We start from the raw sequence: 24,325 nt of genomic DNA on the forward strand, positions 1-24,325 counted from the left end.
CACTGTGCTATCTTTACCAGATGCTGGTTTAATGCAAGACGCCATTAAACCCAGACAATTGCTGCAAAATGTATTAATGCAGAATTTATTGCTCAGGTAGTAAAGGCTGTTTTGTATTATGAAGGAAAATGACTTAAAAAAAAGACTGAAAGGCCTCTGGTCAATGATACTGATATGCCCTGGCATAATGGAAAAAATACATGATTGGTATCTAATCCTGAGCTTAAACAAAATTAATATGTCATCAGAGGAATCACAAGTACAGCAAAGATTAATGAAAGGCGCTTAAAATTACAAGCACGCAAACTTATTTGATTAAAAAATAATCTCACTGGCCATTCTGTAATATTCTCCAACTTATCCTCATCTATCCTGTCAGATGGTTATGATTAAAAATAGGTCAGCATGAGGCTACTGATAGAAATCACATGTAAAACATACATGTGATGAATACGATTGAGACGGGGGAGGGGAGCTGGGCACATAATTTCAAGATCAAAGAAAATTTAATATGGAAAACTGACAAAATCTACAAGTATTACCAGAGTCTTTGTCAGACTTCTTGTTTTCTTTGTTGTCTTTTTCACTGGTGTCCTTGGTATCAGTAGCAGCAGCTGGAACAGTGGTTTTACCAGTTCCTTCAGAATCTTCACTTTGCTCGTCTGCAATTAAAAAGTAAAGGAGATTAGGACAACAGATTAAAAACTTAAGGATCTGTTTAAGGAAAACATTTACATTTCTGTACAGAGATTTTAAAATACAGTATAAAAATGTAAAATGCATTCCTGTACTAATTTCAGTGCCTCTACTTCCCGTTGGAAAACAAACTATTTTCTAAGTATTGCCCCCAAAATTATAAATTGACAATAATGTATTTAATGGTATGCTTGGATCTATATTTAATTGACCCCTGAACTTGGATAGTTTTGCAATAGCAACAATGAAAATGATTGTTGTTTATGATTATCGAACTCTATGTGTGGTGATATAGAAAACAAGAGAAAATTAATAGTTTAGTTGTTCACAGGGTTTTATTGGCCTTGTATAGTCGAACATGGCCAAGCCCAATATTTACGGAATGCCAGAACCGGAAATCCAAACAATTTTGCTCTCAGGTAATGTCGATTAGAAAATGTATGACTAATTTCAGACTACCTATAGGGGGCACTCTTTTAGATATAATGCCATATTTCTTCAGGCACCATAACATTGACACCCATTTATGATATTTGCGAAAGAAAGATTATAATGCATTATTCTACCTCTATCTACATTCAAATCTATAAATACAAAAGCTGACACCAATTTAAATAGTTATGTGTTCTTCTAAACTGTAATGGTGCTGGATTAATCAGTTTATTCAGTTAGCTGCATAGCTGAGGTTATGCGGCACTAATCCATGAAATGCCCACTGTTCCTTTTCATCCTGTGATCATTTGTCTCTCACTGTGTTGATGTCACATTTTAATGAATTTTTAGCAGTCTGAGTAATGCCAGATAACCAGGCCTGCAACTCCCACTGCACTGCATGCTGTGTTCATTGCATTGCAAAATAAAAATCATATTTGCAGGTCCCGGTAGGAATTAAACAAATTGGGAGATGGAAGGAAAAAGGCACAGTATCCTGTCGGTCACAGCCAAAGACTGCACTCATCAGATTCATAAAATCTTAATAACCGTAAGAATTGACCCCGAGGAGACAAACAGGTCCCGAGCATACTGACATATAGTTCCCCAGTCCTTGTTTGATAAGCAATGCCTTTGTTAACCAGCTAAGACAAGTTAACCCCTTACGTTCCATATTACTATATCATTTCGCATTTAAGCACAATGCATCAGATCAGGGATAAATATAATATAACATTTTCATTGCAAATGCTACAGTGATTGAAGAGGGGGAAATGTGCGCACTCTGAATGCTATGTTTTATTGATAGTGTTCTGACAGCGGGATGAAATATTCCCTGTTCTATGCAGCAGCTGGTTGCAAAAATTGCTAGTTTAGCATTAAGATGACTTTTGGGTGACAACATTCCAAAATTCTGAAATGCAGAAATAATAAAGTTGAATGTTGTGCTCAATCAGCGGATTAAAAATATTCTACATAGATATAAAATGCTATGTTTGCTTTTTACACATAGGCACAGATTGTTTAATTTGACTTTATCAGTCTGAAATCATTTTATTTGTCGTATATATTAGAAATGATTCGAGTGGGTTTTGCCTTCACATAAAGCCAAGAAATGGGATAATTTTGAACTGATCTCTTTTAATCCATCTCAAGGGTATGTTAAAAACAGATTGATCTAAATTGATTTGTACCTTGATGTGCACAGATTAACCCGGTTCAGAGTGATTAGAATTGGTTTCCAAACTCTATTAAACCACATCTATTTTCCCTTATTTTTCTCAATGGTATTTTACCAGTCCTGATTGTTAATCAAAGAGATGGCTCTGCAAGCTCACAGTAGGTGGACAGGGATGTACTTGTATCAGAGGTAGGGGATCGGGGATCACAGTTTTGGATGCTGAGAGTCTCTGATCATAACCTGATTGGGTTGTGTTAATACCAAGTGTACACACAGCTCATATCCAGTGCTGGGGCCTATCACCTAGGAAAGCTCGCGAAAAGACTTCTCTTTCTCATCCTTGGGAATTTATGCATTGTTCTTTTGCTGGATTTACTGACCCATCTCCCGTGGGCAAGGAAATGAAGTGTCACGGAGTGTCCTTACCTTCGGGGGACATGAAATTTTCAAGGCTATCACGGCACACATTAATAAAACATGGTGTGTTAAAAGGCAAATTATGAACCTAGTAAGAGTGGCTATCATCTGGGTCTCATCAGTCAGTGTGCTCGGCCCTCTTCTGCCTTTCTGGTATGTGTTTTAAGAGCGAGAAAAATTCCCAGACATGTTCTCCTATACATCATCATGGAGTCTGACCCCGGCCTGACCCTCACAACAGTTTGACTAATCTGAATGTGAACAAAGACTTTGTGTCAGCAGCGCACAGCAACTGTGGGATAGACTCCCCATCAACTTAATAGCAAACAGCAGTGTTGAGGCTATAACTTTAGAAGGTTCCTATCTGCCACAAACAAATAAAACGACTGAGGCAAACTGTCCACCAGATTCCCTTACCCTGCCTTTTACTCAAATGCACCAATGGAAAAAATGTGTGTACTGGAGCAACAGAGGCTTGTGAGAAACTAAAAGCTGTTTGTAGAAAATATTTTGAACCCTCAGCCCATTACTCAGTTATTTATTCATTCAAAACTATGTGCATTAAAATGTTAAATCCTGCCAGTGAAATATTTGAATTATAATGTAAACAGATCAGGAAAGAAATATCTTATCTGGATTGATAATGATGTGTGCAGTTCTGACATTTTAAAAAAATTGCCCTGATTTTTCCTCATAGTATCAACTACTAAATGTGAAGTCATGTGCTACAGAAATTAAAAAGAATGATAGTCAAGTAATAGTTCCTTAGCTACAAGGTAAAGACTGAAGTGGATTAAATTAATGGCTGAAGCAGGACATTGCAATCTGTTTGCTAAATACATTTCTCATTGGACAATTTGAGACTATCAAGGCAACATAGCCCAAGATGAGTATGGAGCAGCTTTTAATGAAAAAACACTAAGGCCCTAGATCATTCCCCTCAAACCTGCCCCATTCAACATGATCATCTATATTGGGCCTCAACTCTTCTTCTGTGCCAGTTCCCCTTAACTCTCACTTCCTCGATCTATCAAGTATTTATCTATTCACACTCCAAGTATTTTTAAAGCTCTGGCCTCCACCACCCTCGGGGGCTGAGAATTTCAAAGATACATTACCCTTTAAGAGAAGAAATTTCTACGCACCTCAGCTTTAAATGACATGCTTTAAGTACAGCGGCTATATTTCATTAGGCGTTTGAGGAGATTTGGTTTATCATCTGAAACACTCAAACTTCTACAGATGTACCGTGGAGAACATTCTGTCTGGTTACATCACCCTCTGGTATGGGGGGCGGTGGGGTGGGGGTGAAGGGGGTGACTGCTGCATGGGATCGAAGTAAACTGCAGAGAGTGGTAAAATTAGTCAGCTCCGTCATGGGCACTAGCCTTTGTAGAATCCAAGACATCTTCAAGGAGCAGTTGCTCAGAAAGGACCCTCACCACCCTCTTCTCACTGTTACCATCAGGAAGGAGGTATAGAAGCCTGAAGGCACACACTCAGTGATTCAGGAAAAGTTTAGCCCCATATGCCATCTGATTTCTAAGTGGACATTGAACCCATGAACACCACCTCACTAATTTTTAATTACCTCACTAAGTTTTAAATATCTGTCTTTGCACTACTTATTTCAGTTTAACTATTGAATATATATATATATATATTAGTTAATATATGTAAGTGTGTGTATGTATATATATATTATATATACTTACAGTAATTCAGTTTTCTTTTCTATATTTATTAAGTATTGTATTGTGCTGCTGCCACGAAGTTAACAAATGTCATGATTTTTTGCCGGTGATATTAAACTGGATGCTGATTCTGATTTTTATTTAATAGCTCTGTCCCCTTGTTCATGACTCTTTCACTTGTGAGAACATGTCATCTTCTATTCTGTCCTGCCCCTTTAGGATCATATATACCGGGGTGATTGATAAGTTCGTGGCCTGAGGTAGAAGCAATCAATTTTAGAAAACCTAGCACATTTATTTTTCAACACAGTCCCCTCCCACATGTACACACTTAGTCCAGCGGTCGTGGAGCATACGGATCCCTTCTTTGTAGAAGTGGTCCACAGCAGGGGTGATTGATAAGTTCGTGGCCTAAGGTAGAAAGATTAGTTATTAACTTCAAGCTTTCTGCTTTATCACTCAAAGAGTTGAACAGCACGCGCATGTAACGAGAGCGTCTTGCACCTCCAGGTGGTCCACAGCAGGAATGATTGATAAGGTCGTGGCCTTGGGTAGAAGGCGATGAGTTATACAGTTCTCGTTACATGTATGTGCAGTTCAATTCTTTGAATGAAAATGCAGAAAGTTTGAAGTTAATAACTCATCTCCTTCTACCTTAGGCCACAAACTTATCAATCACTCCATGCTGTGGACCACTTTCTGGAGGTCCAAGACACCGAATTCTACAAAGAAGGGATCCGTATGCTCCACGACCACTGGACTATGTGTGTAAATGTAGGGAAAATAAATGTGCTAGATTTTCTAAAATTGACTCTGTCTACCTTAGGCCACGAACTTATCAATCACCCTTTGTACTTGAAGAAGATCACCCCTCATTCTCTCTAAATTCCCATCAGACTCAAATCTCATCTAGTCACTCTTGATAAGGGCAACCCTTTTCACATCCCAAGAATCAGCCTGGTGAATGTTCTCAGGACTGCCTCCAGTGCTACAATACCCCTTTAAGAAGATTTAAAGATCAGCTTTATTTGTGAAATGTGTCGTTTGCTTCAAATTAAATCAGCGAGGATTGTATTGGGCAGCCAGCAAGAGTCGCCATGGTTCCGGTACCAACATAGCATTCCTGCGACTTCCTAACCCTAATCTTTGAACTGTGGGAGGAAACCGGAACCCACGTGGCCATGGGGAGAACATGCAAATTCCTCACATTCAGCGGAAGGAATTGAAGTCTGATCTTGCAGCTGGCGTTGTAATAGCATTATGCTAACCGCTACACTTCCGGGTTGTCTCTGTGTGAAAAGTATTCCAGTTCTTCAGGAAGGTGAGGATGAACCATCCCCTTCTGCACATATATGGCTCCTCTGTAGAGAAGCTTAAGTGCACCAAGTCCCTGGGAGTTCACATCACGGACTCCCTCAATAAGAAGGCAGAGCAACACCTCCACTTCCTGAGGAGATTGAGGCGTGTCCCCCTCTCTATCTTAACTGTATTTTGCAGGAGCACCATTGACAGCATCCTGACAAGCTGCATCTCCATCTGGTTTGGGAGGAGCAGCATATAAGACCCTACAAAGGACTGTGAGAATGGCTGAGAGGATCAAAGGGGTCTCCCTACCATCCACTGGGGATATTTGTCAGGAGCGCTGTGTACGCAAGGCCCTTAGTATTATTAAGGATCCTACCCACCCATCCAGCTTCCTCTTTGGCTTTCTACCACTAAGCAGGTGACTCTAATGCATAAGGCCAAGAATGGTCAGAATGGGAAACAGCTTCTTCACTCAGGCTACTAGGCTTCTGAACTTCTTGCCGCATCGCATTCAAAAAGTCATCGGATAATTACTGTACCCTACAATATTTAATTCATGTACTTTACTTTGTTCATCTATGCATAATTCAATTGTAAATTTAATTCTTATTTTAAGTTATAGTGTGTTATATGTGTACTATGGGTACTAGTGTGCTTTACACCCTGGTCCAGAGAAACATTGTCTCCTTTGGCAGTATACATGTATATAGTTAAATGACAAGAAACTTGACTTGACTTGAACATGCTATCTATATTCTTAACTGCCTGCTCCTTTCTTGTGAGTCATACACCAGAACACCTACGGTAGATCTCTCTAAACTTCACTCATTTTCAGTCTCTTTCTGCTTAGAAAATATTTCACTTTTTGATTCCTTCTACTGAAGGGCCTGACCTCACACTTCACCCTATTATACTCCATTTGCCAGGCTTTTTGCTCAGTCACTCAAATTATCTATATGCTGTTGAAGAATAACAATATCCTCCTCACAACATGCCCTTCCACCTATTTTTATATCAACAGCAAACTTGGAAACTTCATATTTCATTCTCCTCATCAATTCATCAGCATAAATAGAAAGCAATTGTGAGCCAAGAACTGATCCCTGAGGTATTCCACTAGTTACATCCTTCCAGCCTGAAAAAAGCCCATTTGTTCCAAATCTTCGTTTTCCATGTGACAGCATAAAGTTTATTATGTGCATGGTAAAGACAACTGTACACACTGCCATGTTGAATGCTGAAGCTTTGGGTTTTCTTAATTATAATTGAATTTAGTTTACAAAAACTGCAGTGTTAAGTGATCTCCAAAGTGAGTTTAATATCATTAGCTGTCTTTTTTGTGTAGCAGATGTTGCAATACCATAAGCTTGTGCTTCAACAGTAATTTTTCTGGTATTTTTGATCAGGAAAACTAATTGTTTATGCACACAAGTGTGGCATGGTAGCGTACTGGTCAGCAATGCTTTACAGGACCAGCGCTCTGCGTTCAATTCCCGCTGCTGTATGTAAGGAGATAGGTCTATCCTTGGTCAAGATTAAAGGCCAATTTATACTTCTGCATCGAATCTATGCCGTAGATATGGCATAGTCGCGTACCCTATGTCATACCCTACGCCGTAGCCTGACGCGCACCTCCCCAAAAATGTAACTATGCGTCGCGGCAACACAGGCCGCAACAACTGTGATTGGTCCGGTTGGTAGCATCGCATTTCCTCCTAAGCATTTCCGGTTGCTTCTTCTCATCAAATCATCAAATCTACCTGCCGACATCCGAAAATATTTGAAATGTATTTCGTCGTCCATGTCTGTCAGTGGCTGGACAAGCACAGAAAGTTCACCCTCCTTCTGCCTCAATCTGTTAATGGTCGTACACACCATCTCCTCCGACGTCTTCTCTCTTTTCTACGTTGCAGTAATTTCAATAAAAGTAACTCTTGTTCAACATTTATTAGCTCCAACTCCAACATGATCTGCTCAGTTTCAGTCGCCATTGTTGGAAGTGCACAAAGAAACTCAACACAGTGGCATAGAAACCCCACCGCCAACTAGCGTTTTGGCGGTGAATTGCAGAGCGACGCAGATGCACCAACGCACAAGTATAAATGCTCACAACGGCGTAGGCTACGGTGTAGAGCCTACACAGAAGTATAAATCAGCCTTAAGGGTCTTCCTCCTTTCACCAAGTAAAAATCAAAAGCTCCCTCAGGAGAATCAAGTTCAAATGGTACTTCCACATGAAAACTGGGCTGAATTCTGGCCCCCTGAATGAATATTTGTGTTCTCATTGGAGTTTTAAAGCTTCGACTACAACAACTCTATTTTTGCTTTTAGTCAAAGATGGATAGCAGAACAAAGAAGAGCACTTGATTACCGGGTGCTGAGATCTGTTATATGCACTAAAACAACATAGGTTAGCTTTATTTGTGACATATACATCGAAGCAAGGGTTTCCTCCGGCTGCTCTGGTTTCCTCCCACAATCCATAGGGAATTGATAGGTTAAATAATCAGTGTAAATTGTCCCGTGTTTAGGGTAGGGTTAAATCCAGGGGTTGCTGTGCAGCACAGCTTGAAGGGCCTATTCAGCATTGTATTGCAAAAATAAATAAATAAACAAACTATATGCAGTGATTTGCGTGGCTTGCATCAAGTCAAATTAGTGAAGATTCTCACAAACAAGAGAAAATCCGCAGATGCTGGAAATCCGAGCAACGTACACAAAATGCTGGAGGAACCCAGTAGGCCAGGCAGCATCTATGGACAGAAGTACAGTCAACGTTTCGGGCCGAAACCCTTTGACCTGCCGGAGAATGTAGAAACTCCTTACAGCCAGTGGTAGGAATTAAATCCCGATCAGTCATTGCTTGTGCTGTGAAGCTTCATGCTAACCACTATGCTACTTGCCTTTGTTACCTCAAGAGCAAGTTTCAAGTGTGACACTCCAACCACTAAAATGGAAAAAAGCAAGGCATTTGGGAAAACTGCTTCCAGTTGATTCCTCTCCATTTCACATCCTGAGTTGAAAATATATTGTTGTTGCTAAATCCTGATTTTTCTGCGTTACAGCAATGTGGCAATACTTTCACAAGAAGGTCTACCATTGTTTGAGGAGATGGCTCAACACCATCTTGTCAAGGGCAATATGAGATGGACAACAAACACAGTCATCCCAGTGATAATGACATGTTGCAGAATGAATTCAAAATGACAAGGAATATTGATATCTAATGAGATCCTACAAATTATCTTTATACAAAGTTTTAATGTGAAATACTCAATATAATTTCTATTCCATCTTAAACCATAAGACATATGAGCAGAAATAGGCCATTCAGCCCATCGTGTCTGCTCCAAAAGCTTCAGAGTTTAAGCTTTATTACTGGTTTGGTTCTAACTTTTATTCTTTAATTATGATGCTTGATATTAAACCTTAACAAGTCGGAGGGTGGAGCAAAGCCAAATGGCACTCAACGGGGATTCCTTTGCTTGTATCTTCCGAAACAGCTCAATTTCTATCTCTTTTTCCTTTTCAAGGTTCTTTTGAACCTGACTTGGAGTTACACTCTGACTTTGGTTCTTTGTGGGAATGGGACCTGCTGTCAGGGCCTCAGGACTGCCTGCTTTTTCATATCCCAAGGACACGGCCAGGAAGACTAGTGCACCTTCAGGGTGCCAGATTTTCGTGCCTCTAGAGACCAGTGCCCCTGACTTAGGCATTGCGGGAGAACACGGAACATCGGGAGCAGCAGGTTAGCTGCCGGCTGTGTGTCCGGAGATCTGAGCCTTTCCAGGGCCGATCCTCTGGGAAAAGAGATTGGAAAAAGCGATGCAACAGACTTTTAACATCATAAATCATTGAGCTGTTTGTTATGTCTCCCCTCTCGCTGTGAAATGGGGACATCTCTTTTTCTCCTATTAGGGAGAGAGAGAGCCTGTGTTATGTCGAATTACCGGGTGAACACATAGTCTTTGGGGTACTGCAAGTCTGTGTCTTTATTGATGCTTTGCTGCTTGCTTGAGTGCTCAGTGGAGGGTGCTGGTGTTTTTTTGCTGGTGGGGGTGGAGGGTGGGTCATTGCCTTTCTGCTGCTGCTTGTGCATGGGAGGGGGAGCTGGGGGGGAGCTTTGGGGTTCTAATGTTTAACTGTCATTCATTCTTTAGGGTACTCCTCTGTTTTTGTGGATGTTTGCAAAGAAAAAGAATTTCAGGATGTATATTGTATTCATTTCTCTGACATTTAATGTACCTATTGAACCTAACTGTCAAGGTCACAGTTCTGTACTTCAAAAGTCAACCTCTGCTACTCCAGGTTAGCAGGAAATAACGAAGGTCTTTGGGCAAAAGCCACTGATAAAACTTAAAAGTTCCATATGAATATTACTCTGCTAACCATATTATGATATGGTCTTTGGAAACTGTGAATTATAAGTATCACAGTGAAGTGGTTTAGTGAATACTATATAACCAATCTGTGAAACTCAACCTAAAACAACCGTACAGAAAATTATGAATCCCACTCTATGTGACAGTTTCTAACAAGGATGATACCATCCAGCAATAAAGTCTATCTATGATTCACTTATTGTCTCAAATATCCACGGATCAAAAATCATTTCTAAAGAGCCAAAAATAAGTCTCAAGTCTCTGCATTCAGATTCACTGAATAGTCACACTGATTTGGGGGAGAATTTTATTTTTATTTACTTAGAGAATGGGGACAATAACAGGCCTTTCTGGCCCATCGAAACACCCTACATGTGACTGATTAACCTACTAGCCCATACATCTTTGGAATGTGGGCAGAAACAAGAGCACCAGAAGGAAACCTATGCAGGTGAGCGACTTGGGGTTTTGATCTTCTGCAATAGGATGAGACAGAAGATATCAAATCAGATGCCGATTTTACCAAGAAATTTTAGAGAAACTAAAATCAGGACAGATGGAAGGACTGCAGATTCACTACCACCCATCTTACACTTCCACACAAGTCAAAATCTAGCTCTGGCCTTGTAGGAACCTGAGAAGGAACGCAACATTTGCCTGTTTAGTGTACAAACACTAAACATCAGGTTTCAAAGCACTTACTCCAGCTATCGTGAGAGATGCAGCAGCTCCCAAGATAAACTGGAGTTACAAGGACGTATCTGTTCAAAACATAATTTAGCTGAGATCCAACAGCAACAACAAGTGACTTTGGCAATATTGGAATACTGATGCTAATAATGCAGGCATGAGGTCTGTTCATAATTTTCCTTTAGATTATTTTTAACAATACTATAAGAAAAGAATTCTATATGTCATTAAGCACCAGATTGCAAAATTTTGCACATTTATTTTATAAGGAATTTATAGGCGTCCATTAGTCTCATGAGACACACATAAAAGTTGCTGGTGAATGCAGCAGGCCAGGCAGCATCTCTAGGAAGAGGTGCAGTCGACTTTTCAGGCCGAGACCCTTCGTCAGGATGGATTTGTGCCTTGGAAGGTTTCCAGGGTGCAAGCCTGGGCAAGGTTGTATGGAAGACCAGCAGTTGCCCATGCTGCAAGTCTCACCTCTCCACACCACCAATGTTGTCCAAGGGAAGGGCATTAGGACCCACACAGCTTGGCAATTAAGTTGGTCAGAAAAACTATTGAAAATCTTTTCTTTGTACTTTTGTCAGTTAAGTAAAGGTTCACGTGAATTAACATATCACAGATTTTTGCTTTTATTGCATTTTGGAAAATATCCCAACTTTTCTGGAAATGGGGTTTGTACATATATACGTTTCTTTCTTTATTTATATATTTTAGTAATGTTTCATTAAAACAGTAAACTTATCATGGCCCATTCAGAAACTCTTGTGGCCTCTAGTTTCTTATTTTTTTATTTGTGGCCCCTAGAAAATCTGGCATGGCCCACGTTGAGAACCATTGACATAGGTAACATCCACAGCGGTGCCTTCATCAATTTTCCTGGTAACTTTCTCAAAAAACCCCATAAGATTCATTAGTCACAATTTACCACGCACAAAGCCATGTTAACTATCACCAATCAGTCCTGCCTATGCAAATACTTACGTACATATCTGGACCCTTTGAATACCTTCCAATAATTTTCCCACTACTGACTCCCATGGAGTCTGAGGGAACACACTGTCAGGCCCTGGGGATTTATCTACCCTAATTTACCTCAAGACAGCAAACACCTCCTCCTCTGTAATCTGTATAGGGCCCATGACCTCGCTGCTGCTTTGCTTCACTTCAATAGTCTCTGTGTCCTTATCCCAAGTAAATAAAGATGCAAAAAATCCATTTAAGAACTCTCTCATCACTTTCGGCTCCACGCATAGATTACCATTCTGATCTGCCAGAGGACCGATTTTGTTCCTTGCTATCATTTTGTTTTTAATATATCTGTGGAAGCCCCTAAGGATACTCCTTCACTTTGTCTGCTAGAGCAACCTCATGTCTTCTTTCAGAAACATAGAATACCTACAGCACAATACAGGCCCTTCGGTCCACAAAACTGTGTCAAACATGTCCTTACCTTAGAAATTACCTAGGGTTACCCATAGCCCTCTATTTCTCGGAGCTCCATGTGCTTGTCCAGGAGTCTCTTAAAAGACCCTATTGTATCTGCCTCCACCACTGTCACTGGCAGCCCATTCCACGCACTCACCATTCTCTGTGTAAAAAACTTACCCCTGACATCTCCTCTGTACCTACATCCAAGCATCTTAAAACTGTGCCGTCTTGTACTAGCCATTTCAGCCCTGGAAAAAAGCCTCCGACTATCCACACAGTCAATGCCTCTCAGCATCTTAAACACCTCTATCAGGTCACCTCTCATCCTCTGTCACTCCAAGGAAAAAAGGCTGAGTTCACTTAACCTATTCTCATAAGGCATGCTCCCCAATCCAGGCAACATGCTTGTAAATCTCCTCTGCACCATTTCTATGGTTTCCACTGGTGATCGACCTCCATGTAGAATATTACCTGTCTACAACCACTCTTTGCTTTCTGTGGGCAAGCCAGTTCTGGATCCACAAAGCATTGTCCCCTTGGATCCCATGCCTCTTTACCTTCTCAATAAGCCTTGAATGGGGTACCTTGTCAAATGCCTTGCTGAAATCCATATACACTACACCTACTGCTCTACCTTCATCGATGTGTTTAGTCACATCCTCAAAAAATTCAATCAGGCTCGTAAGGCATGATCTGCCTTTCACAAAGCCATGCTGACTATTCCTAATCATATTATGCCTCTCCAAATGTTCATAAATCCTGCCTCTCAGGACCTTCTCCATCAACTTATCAAGCACTGAAGTAAGACTCACTGGTCTATAATTTCCTGGGCTCTCTCTACTCCCTTTCTTGAATAAGGGAACAACATCCGCAACCCTCCAGTCCTCCGGAACCTCTCCTGTCCCCATTGTTGATGTAAAGTTCATCGCCAGAGGCTCAGCAATCTCCTCCCTTGTCTCCCACAGTAGCCTTGGGTACATCACGTCCAGTTCCAGTGACTTATCCGACTTGATGTTTTCCAAAACTCCAGTGCATCCTCCTCTTTAATATCTACATGCTCAAGCTTTTCAGTCTGCTGTGTCATCCCTTTAATCACTCTCCTGATTTCCTTCTTAAGTGTTCTGTTGCATTTCTTATACTTCTCAAGTGCCTAAACCTGCAATGCACCTCCTTTTTTAAAATATCTTGGGCCTCAATATCTCTTGTAAAGCAAGGTTCCATAAACCTGTCATCCTTTTCTTTTACTCTGACAGGAGTAAACTTCGCAATTCTCAAAATTTTACTTTTGAAGGGCCCCCATTTTCCTAAACATATTTCACAAACTCCTTCCTATCCAGCCCTTTTACAGGATGAGAATCCCAGTCAATATGAGGAAAGTTTAAATCACCTACGATCACAACCTTATGTTTCTTGCAACAATCAACAATCTTTCTACAAATGAGCTCCTCTAAGACCCATGGACTGTTGGGTGGGCTATAATATGATCCCATTATGGTCATTCCTTTCTTACTCCCCAGTTCTACTCATAATGCCTCAGTAGAAAATCTCTCCAGTCTGAGTACTGTCGTGACATTTTCCCTGACTAGTAATGCTACCCCTCCCCGGTTAATCTCTCCTGATATATCATGTCTAAATCAGAACTGATGAAGCATCTCAGCCCAAAACATCGACTATACTCTTTTCTGTAGATGCTGTCTGGACTGCTGAGTTCCTTCAGCGTTTTGTGTGTGTTGCTTGGATTTCCAGCATCTGCATATTTTCTCTTGCTTGAGAAAGCTGTTCCTGACCCTGGCACTTGGGAGGCAACAGACCACATGGGTATCTCATTCTTGTCCACAGAACTTCCTTCTTGTTCCCCTAACCAACAAATCACCTGTCACTACAGCTTGCAGCTTTGCCCTGTTTCCCTTCTGAAGCACAGAGCCAGCCTCAGTGCCAGAGACATGACTGCAGTGATTCTCCTTGACTCATGATGCCACCCCTCCCCCTTTAATCCCTCCCTGTCAATCACGTCTTCCTGAACACCCTGGCTTGATAAGGCTTCCTGCTAAGGACACTCCTCCTCCTTGTTCTCCTTCTAGTGTCTTGCCCTGTGATTATTGTTGGACTTGTGTGCCCCAGGAAACGCTCATTCATCTCCAGTGTTAGGGATCAAAAGTTTTCCCCCATATGCTAAGATGTACTGATATGAATGCAGTCAATGGCTGAGTTTCCATAGCAACCCCACCCATAGAGATTTCAAAAAATGAAGAATTCTCTTTACCTTTTCGACCTAAATAGCAAACCCTTTATCCTGAGACTCTAACCCATAGATAAACCCCTTACGGCAGGGGCTCCCAACCTTTTTTATGCCGTGGACCCCTAACGTTAACCAGGGAGGATCTCTGGACCCTAGGTTAGGAACCCCTGCCATAGAGGGTTGAGCGGGATAACAAATAAGCCAATCTGGAATGGCAGAGTAAGCTCAATGGGCTGTATGGCCTAATTCTGCTCCATGCCTTATGGTCCTATCCAGACGCCTTAGACAAATAAAATATACTCCCTGCATCCATCATGTTGAGCCATCTAATTATCTTGTCTGTGTCAGTATGGTCACCTCTCATTCTTCTAAGCTCTGAAGATAGAGGCCGAGCCTGCCGAATTTTTCCTCATTTGACAGACCTATATCACAAAAACTACTCTGCTGCCTCTTCACTGCACTTGAGCGTATCCTTTTTGTTTGGTCAGGAGAATAGAACAGAACAGAATACTCCAGGTGTGGCCTCACTAAAATGTACAGTGTGTTAGGGGAGTCAAATCTTATGTGGTGTTTTGGTGTTATGGAGTTTTTTTAAAGCTCACTTTAGATTCTTCCTATTACTGCAAATTTGACTTTGTTAATTTATGCTTACAAAACTTCAGAGTAAGCACAGGCTTAAAAGTGCTAATGTGCACTATTTTAAGAGCATTGTCTTTTTGTGAAATTCTTCAAAGCAAAAATATGAAGGTACATGTAGTTAAACAGTGAGCCTCAGAGAGTCAATTGAAAGCATTATTCTGTTTACGTTAATTAATGTATACAAGGATCTCAACCTGCTTCAAAAATCTATTGCTTCGAGCAACCTACACATTCTTTCAAAGTTGATTCCTTTTTTTTGATATCGATTTTGATGAGTATTTCTACAGCTCATATATTTATAATGTGTGTTATACATCAGAGTGAGCGACTGAAGCACCTCCCTGAAACAAATATATTCACTCAGCTGTTTCTCACAGCAAAGAAAAGATAGCTGGGAGTGATTACAAAGTCATAATCTAATTTTTGGTTCAGACACTGCCATCAACCATGAGAATGAATTCAAGCAGTTTATAACAATCATTTAAACTACTCAATTACATTACAACCTTGAAATCCCTCCCCTGTATTTTCTAATATTTAGAAGCATGTCATTTCAATTTTAGAATAGAATAGTACAGCACAATACAGGCCCTATGGCCCACAATGTTGTGCCGACCCTTAAACCTTGCCTCCCATATAACCCCCCCCCCCACCTTAAATTCCTCCATATAGCTGTCTGGCAGTCTCTTAAACTTCACCGGTGTATCTGCTTCCACCACTGACTCAGGCAGTGCATTCCACGCACCAACCACTCTCTGAGTAAAAAACCTTCCTCTAATATCCCCCTTGAACTTCCCACCCCTTACCTTAAAGCCATGTCCTCTTGTATTGAGCAGTGGTGCCCTGGGGAAGAGGCGCTGGCTATCCACTCTATCTATTCCTCTTAATATCCTGTATACCTCTATCATGTCTCCTCTCATCCTCCTTCTCTCCAAAGGGTAAAGCCCTAGCTCCCTTAATCTCTGATCATAATGCGTTCTCTATAAACCAGGCAGCATCCTGGTAAATCTCCTCTGTACCCTTTCCAAAGCTTCCACATCCTTCTTATAGTGAGGTGAACAGAACTGGACACAGTGTGGCCAAGTGTGGCCTAACCTTTGTGGAGCTGCATTCTGGCTATTGCTTTTCTTTTGTTGGCATTGGTTCACCATGCCACTGATACTGATGCTGATTAATAGTCGTTAACATTGACAGCAATCTGCATTCATATAGCACCATTACAGCACGGTAGCTTCGTAGTTAGCAAGACGCTTTACTGTACCATCGACTTGGGTTCCTGTCGCTGCCTGTAAGGACTTTGAATGTTCTCCCCATGACATGTGGGCTTTGTCAGGGTGCTCCAGTTTCCTCCCACATTCCAAAGACCTACCGGGTGGTAGGTTAATTGGTTATTGTAAATTATCCCACGATTACGCTAGGATTAAATCGGGGGATTACTGAGCAGCATGGCTCAAAGGACAGAAGGGTCTCCTCAGTGCTAAATGTCAATGAATAAACAATAAATAAATTACAAAACTTAAAAGGGCCCAATGCACTTCATTTGAGTTTTATCGAGTGGCATTTAACACTGAACCAGAGTACATCCAGTAAATGCTATGCTATTGCACTAGTTACTATAACTAATAGAAGCCAAGAAGTGTGCATTATCTTACACGGTATACTTATGCTCATTAGTCAGATTGGTTTGGCATCCGATTTTGCACGTTAACAAATGTATAATGCATGAATCATGTGACATTTGATTGTTGATCTACAGATTGTAGTCTTCAATTTTCTACAAGCACGTTGCATTTTTCTCCGTTATACGTCATCTTGATTCATCATTCCACAAAGTGTTATTTAATGATTATTATAATACTGATTGGGAAGACAGTTAAGAGATGTTTTCTCTATTCAAAAGAAAAGAGATCAAGTGTAGACACACACATAAATAATGCAGTTAGGAACTACAGGATATGGCCACATCCTGCACCTTTACAGTAATTGGCCCAAGTCTCTTTCAAGATGGAGGGACTAGATGGATGGGGAGGAGCCACTATAATGTTAGCATACAACTGATTTGATCTGCAATCTATTTTTTAGCTCATATAGCCATTGGTACTGTATGCTTTCTTCACCAATACAATTTAGCAATTGTTTGTCTCAGCCAAGGCAAGTGACTACATTTATCACCACAAACACGAGGAAATCTGCAGATGCTGGAAATTCAAGCAACACACACAAAATGCTGGTGGAATGCGGCAGGCCAGACAGCATCCTTAGGAAGAAGTACAGTTGACGTTTCGGGCCGAGAACCTTCGTCAAGATGAAGGGTCTCCGCCCGAAACGTCGACATTTATCATCAAGTGCCTTAATCTCATTCAAGGTCACAACATTAAGGCAGCAATCACTAATCTGCCATTTTTCCTGCGTGTATAGCTCAGAAAAAGTAGCCAAATGTGCCACATTCCAGCGGAATTATACATTTGCATGTTAAACATCTTCATAGATGTCTAATTTGATTGGCTGTAGAGTATTTTCTCTCCCTTGTTTCACTCAGCTACTGCTTGGCTCAAAAAGACTAATTATAATTATAATTAATTATAGTGAATTAACCAGTTAACTCTATATTTACAGGGAAAAATAGCAAATTTTGATATATGTACACACCATTTATGGTTGGATCTCTAAGTTTTACAAGATGCTCAGCAGCAGATATCACTGAAACAGAAGATGTACGTACATCTGAATGGATAAGATTTTGCTCACCACTGAAGCAGGATGAGGGGAACAGTAATCCAAAACTGAATGTTGTGTAGACATAATACTCTAATATTTTGCCAGTTAATATTGGTGACATCATTGTCCTTGGATGAGCAATTGCCCTCATGAAAAATAATTATTGTTGCATTAAAAATAAATCAAGATAAAATCCTTTCTATTTTGATATTTTCTTCCTCTTTTTTCTTTATTAAATGATGATTTTAAACATCTGCCTCTTAATTGTTTCATCTATGTAGAAGCTGAAGGGTAAAAATTCCCACACGCCCTCCAATGTGACCTGTAGTTAGACAGAAAACAGTTTTGCCAGTCATCAGACAGTTTCCTGTCTATAACTTCTGAAAGCACTGGAGGCCGAGGTTAATGGCCTTTCCAATCTCTGTGATAAGAATTCATTTTGTTCTATTACCAGCAGTTATCGTGGAGCTGGCTGCATCACTTCAGCACGGTTCAATCAATGAGAGAACCTAATGAAGTAACCAGCTGCAGCTCTATTTCCCTGGTCAACTCTATCAGACAAATAAAATCCATCAGCCAAACCTCAAGCCCTTTCTCAGTAACATCATCTTCGCATGCAAAAGTGATACGCACAAAATGGGTACCACAGCTTTATGGTGAATCTCTTTAAAAGTTGTTTTCAAGAAAGGAGATGCTGAACAAATTGAACTTGGCCATACAGTAATAAAAGTGACAACAATGCACTGGCTGTTGGAGTAATTATTGTAAGTCCATTGATTTACTCATTTACTTTATGCAAATGATCAATAGGTTCACCAACAAGAGAAAATCTGCATGTGCTGGAAATCCAGTCCTGATGAAGGATCTCGACCAAAAACGTTGACTGTTTACTCTTTTCCATAGACGCTATCTGGTCTGCTGAGTTCCTCCAACATATTGTGTGTGTTGGTCAAATAGACTCACCATTAAGTTTGCGATAAAGTAAAAATATATATACTGTATATATTATGCCTTCTGCTGAATTGTAATGTCTGCTTCATATTTCTGAAAATTCAAGTCATTTATTCTTCTATGTATTATCCATGTAGATTAATAAATTAGTGCAATTATAAACTACAATAATTAATTTTAGAACGTGCTTTAATTAGAAGAGAGTTTTAATTTTGGAGATATATTCAGTGAAATAATAAATCAACAATACACTTTTTTTCTAAGTTAGTACATTTTGGTCACTTTATTAGGTACACCTGCTCGTTCATACAAATACTGTATCTAAATCAGCAAATCATGTGGCAGTAACTCACAGGCATAGTCAAAAGATTCAGTTGTTGTTCAGATCAAACATCAGAATGGGGAAGAAATGTGTTCCAATTGACTTTCACCATGGAATAATTGTTGGTAACACACGCAAAATGCTGGTGGAACGCAGCAGACCAGGCAGCATCTATAGGAAGAAGTACAGTTGACGTTTCGGGCTGAGACCCTTTGTCAGGACTAACTGAAAGAAGAGATAGTAAGAGATTTGAAAGTGGGAGGGGGAGGGACAGATCCGAAATGATAGGAGAAGACAGGAGGGGGAGGGAAGAAGCTAAGAGCTGGAAAGTTGATTGGAAAATACCGTATAATTTTATACTGTATATAGGGATGTCCAGTCCCTATATACCTCCATCCCCCACCAGGAAGATCTCAAAGCTCTCCGCTTCTTTTGGATTCCAGACCTAACCAGTTCCCCTCCACCACACTCTTCTCCGTCTAGCAGAATTAGTCCTTACTCTCAATAATTTCTCCTTTGGCTCCTCCCACTTCCTCCAAATTAAAGGTGTAGCCATGGGCACCCGTATGGGTACCAGCTATGTCTGCCTTTTTGTTGGCTTTGTGGAACAGTCCATGTTCCAAGCCTATACTGGTATCTGTCCCCACATTTCCTTCGCTACATCGATGACTGCATTGGGGCTGCTTCCTGCACGCATGCTGAGCTCAAATTGAAGTCCTGGCGAAGGGTCTCGGCCTGAAACGTCGACTGTGCTTCTTCCTATGGATGGTGTCTGGCCTGCTGCGTTTCACCAGCATTTTGTGTGTGTTGCTTGAATTTCCAGCATCTGCAGATTTCCTCGTGTTTGCGTTTATGGATTTACTTGCCTTATTCTACTATATAAGCCAAAAAATCCAAAAATAAAACGTGTACTCTTTTCACTAGATTAGTTGATTCTTCAAATCCAAAGTAATTGAAGCAATGACATTTACTTCTAGAAAGAAAAATAGCTCAGAAGAGAAAATGAAAGTAATTGTTGAAATTCAGCTCCATAAGCACATATAGAAATGTCTATTTTGATAAACACTAAAGTAAATCATGCATAGAAAGGAATATGTAATGTAGCTTATGCCTGGTATTCATCTAAGATAAATTGTACATATATTTATTTTCTGATGCTTTATGCAATAACATTGATTTTCTTCAAAGTTAGGCTTGTGTCTGAAAACAGGTGTTAATGTTATTAGTTCAATGAATGCAGTAGAATATCTATTACACTCACGTTATGATAGTTTATGATGATATTGAAAACAATTGTAGCTTTTTCCAATAATACTCATACATATGAGCATACACAATAAATTAAACAGCACAAGATCAAAGTAAGTTGCAGAAATTTGTAAGATTAGTCAGCTCCATCATGAGTAGCATCCAAGACATCTTCAAGGAGCGGTGCCGTCCGAAGGCAATGTCCAGCATTAAGGACCCACATCACCCAGGACCTGCCTTCTTCTCATTGCTACCATCTGGAAGGAGGTACAGAAGCCTGAAGGCACACAGTCAACCATTCAGGAACAGCTTCTTCCTCTCTGCCATCCAATTTTTTGCATTAATTTTTAACTTAACTATTATATATATATATATATATATATATATATATATACTGTAAATATGAATTTATCATGTATTGCATTGTACTGCTGCTGTAAAGTTAACAAATTTCATGACATATGCCAGTAATATTAAACTTGATTCTGATTCTGAAGGTAAACCGTTATTTCAGCCATTATTTCAGGAGTTATCCCATTGTGTAATTTCATTTTATTAAAAATGTCACACATGTTCCAAGCTCTTTCCATTTTTTGCCTTGAAATTAAACTCCTGGCCTAAAATTTCATCTGCACTATTTTTGGGCATTAAAGCAGCAAAGCAACTCCATGCAGTTTCAAAAAATCCCTTAAAAATTAAGAAAATTGTTAAATTCCCATTTAAAAACAGTGATATCAGGTTCCCTCATACAAAACTAATTTGTTTCAAGCACTACAGGCACAAGCAGTAAAAATGCTAATGTTACTTTTGAGCATCTTAACAGAAGGAGAGAGCCCTTAAAGTATTAAACAAAATACAACTGACACTCTTCCAGCCACTGGAGAGTGTTGACAAGGAATAAACACATGATCCAATGGGAAGGGTTGGTAGAGTTCTCCAGAAGAGATAAAAAAAAATGTAACATGCTGTAGGGTTTCACTGCTGTGTAACATGCTGTAAGGTTTCACTGATAATGTAATGGTTTCTCTGCAGCAGCAATGTTTGGGTTATGACTAGAGACAACGGGGTTTGGAATGCTGTTGTTCTTTCTTGTGAGCTGGAAGAGAGATTTTCGTGGTCTTCGGTCGGCGAGAGGAGAAGAAGGAAGACGCGTGTGGGGAGAGCTGGAAGACCACCAGACAGAGGGACCAGGAGCAAGAGTCTTAAGGGCAGTGATTATCGGAGGAAGTCGATGGTGGACAATTGACTTATCAGTGAGCTCCAACGTTGCGCAACAGGCTGTTTAATAAGATTGGGCCCTTTTTTTTTTCTTTTTATCGTTTCTTTACTAATCATACAATCAAAGTAAGAATTATAAAGCTTAATCGTTTAATCGCATATCGTGTACTGTTTGTTATTTTGGGGTACTGATTTGTAACAGGGGACACATCGCGCAGCATCCACCCAAACGAGATTTCTTAAGTTTGGCCAGGCCGGGGGCTATCACACCCTCTATTAAGCCGCTAACCAAAGTGAGAGTTACAAACAGAAATCACGGCTGATCTGCAAACGTTTGTGCATTGCTTAGGGACTGGGACATAGCAATCAGATCAGTGGGCAGGATGACTCTAAGGTCAGCAAGAGCTGCGCTCTTCCGTGCTATCAGGAAGGCAAAGCGCGGAACATTCACAGACACCTCTGTGACAACAGGGTCACGCAACATATGTGGCAGAGTATTCAAACCATAATAGATTACAAATCCACCCTGCATGTCAACCCTTCCTGATAAACGGAATGCCTTTTATGCATGATTTGATTCCTTAAATGGTGTGACGTCGAGGAAAGCCCCCTCTCCCCCTGAGGAACAGGCATCCTGTCTAGCTGTAGCCAAAGTGAGAAAGATTCTTGCCAGGGTAAACCCATGCAAAGCTGTGGGGCTGGACAGAGGGACTGTGTGGAACAGCTAACAGAGGTCTTAACGGACATCTTTAACACCTCCTTCAGGAGGTACAGAAGCATCAAGACGAGGACTGCCACACTGTGTAGCAGCTTCTTCCCTCAGGGCGTGAGACCAAAGAATACCCTGCCACCACCAAGATCTCATCACTAGGTCAGTGTGCTTTCAGGTCATGTACAGTCAGATGACAATGAACTTGGACTGAGCGGTAAAGAAACCTGTGCAGGCTGCTGAAGTCTAATGTATGCACAAGAGACCTTCCTTCTGCAAGGAAAATGATGGTTAGAAGTTTCTAAGAAGGTATCTGTAAAGACAGTGCAACCAAGTGTGAAATTTGCACTGACCAAAAATCAACTATGATGGTCAATATCGTTCCAGTATAGAGTCGTAAGTAACAAAATTCACACTTGAAACATGACAACAGTGGGCTGGCTGGTGGCGCAATGACATCGGTGCCGGACCTGGGAGAGGAGGTTCCCGGGTTCAAAACCAGTCGGGTCCGCTCCCGAGTACGCTTTCCATTTGTGCCGGGTTGAGTATCGAAATCACAACCCGACCTCATAAAACAAAGGGAAAAATACGGCAAAAATGTCTGTGTGAGGAGCGCTCCGCGCCTTGTAAAAGCCATGAAAAAGACATCTTCACAGACACATGCATGCAGATGCACATGCACAGATACGCACGCACGCACATGCACAGATATGCACGCACGCAGGCACACGCCAAAAAAAAAAAAGAAACATGACAACATTGAGTCCAGAAGGTTTCGAAAGTTAGGCTTCAGAGAGATTAGGTGACTACTGAGAGCAGGGCAGGGATTAGTATACACATGGACTTGAGATTTTGTGAGTGTGCAGGCATCAGTGAGGACTGCAAGGTGAATCATGAGTATGCCTTGCAGTGAAGCCTGGCAGTACCTCTTTCATCAGATGCCATTCCTTGCTTTCTTATTTATATCTCATCCAAAAAGTATAGGCCATATTTCTATTGTAGAATTGAGTTCTTAGGTGTGAACATCATCAATAGCTTGACCTGGTCTAACCAGTCTAATATCGCAGTCAAGAAAGCACACCAACACCTCTACTATCTCAGGAGGATGACAGAATTTTAGCATTTTCCCATCTACCCTTAACAATTTGTATATGTAGATGCACCAGAGAAAGTTTTCTATCTGGTTGCAAACAGCTTGCTGTGGCAACTGCTCTACATGCCACTGCAAGAAACTGTAGAGAGCCGGGGACCCAGCACAGCACATCAAGAAACCAGCCTCCCCTCTCTGGACTCTGTCTACACTTCTTGATGCCTCAGCACAGTATTGAGCGTAATCAAAGACCTCACCCTCCCCGAACATTCTCTCTTCTACCCTCGCTAATTGGACAGAGGATAGGAAAACCTGGAAGCACATCCCGTCAGGTTTTAACAGCTTCTTCCCTGCTGTTACCTAATTCATAAGTGAATCTCTTGTAGGATAAGATGGACTCTTGACCTCACAATTTACTTTATTGTTTACCTGCACTGCACCTTCTCTGTAGCTTTTACACTTTGTTCTGCATTGTTATTGGTTTACCTTGTTCTAGCTCAATGCACCGTGCAATGATTTGATCTGTATGAAGAGTATTCAGGACAAACTTTTCACTGTGTCTAGGTACATATGGCAATAACAAACCAATACCAATACCAATGATCAATATTAAACCAACGTAGTTGAACATTTTGCTAGGGACAAGTTTTGGCTATTATCCTGCTATTGGCATCATCGAGACGATGCAAAGAAAACAGTGGTAGGGATATCCCATGTTAGGCCATATAATGTTAATAACTCTCAAACATGCTCAAAATTCTTAATATTGACTTAACCAGATTTTTGTCTGCACAATGCTTCTTTGCACAAGTGAAGTCAACACTGATTTAAATCTTTAACATGTAAGGCGTTTATCAGGAAAGCTACAGGATCATGGACATTCCAGGCCATACATGAAAGCAGATAAGGTTATTACACCCAGAAGGCAATTTAAGAACATCTGTCAATTTTCTTTTATGGA

The 24,325-nt window shown here is 40.7% G+C and overlaps 1 protein-coding gene across 3 annotated transcripts in view; it reads right to left on the reverse strand.

Moving 5' to 3' along the window:
• Window positions 1–24,325, reverse strand: part of zfhx4 (zinc finger homeobox 4) — a 282,983-nt gene that overhangs the window by 50,460 nt on the left and 208,198 nt on the right. For all 3 annotated transcript variants that reach the window (XM_072253378.1, XM_072253395.1, XM_072253386.1), the window contains exon 5: window positions 543–662. In XM_072253378.1, the coding sequence (XP_072109479.1) occupies window positions 543–662 (120 nt within the window). The remainder of the gene's footprint in view (window positions 1–542; window positions 663–24,325) is intronic.

This window comes from Mobula birostris, chromosome 1, assembly GCF_030028105.1.
Source record: "Mobula birostris isolate sMobBir1 chromosome 1, sMobBir1.hap1, whole genome shotgun sequence".
Taxonomy (NCBI): Eukaryota; Metazoa; Chordata; class Chondrichthyes; order Myliobatiformes; family Myliobatidae; genus Mobula; species Mobula birostris.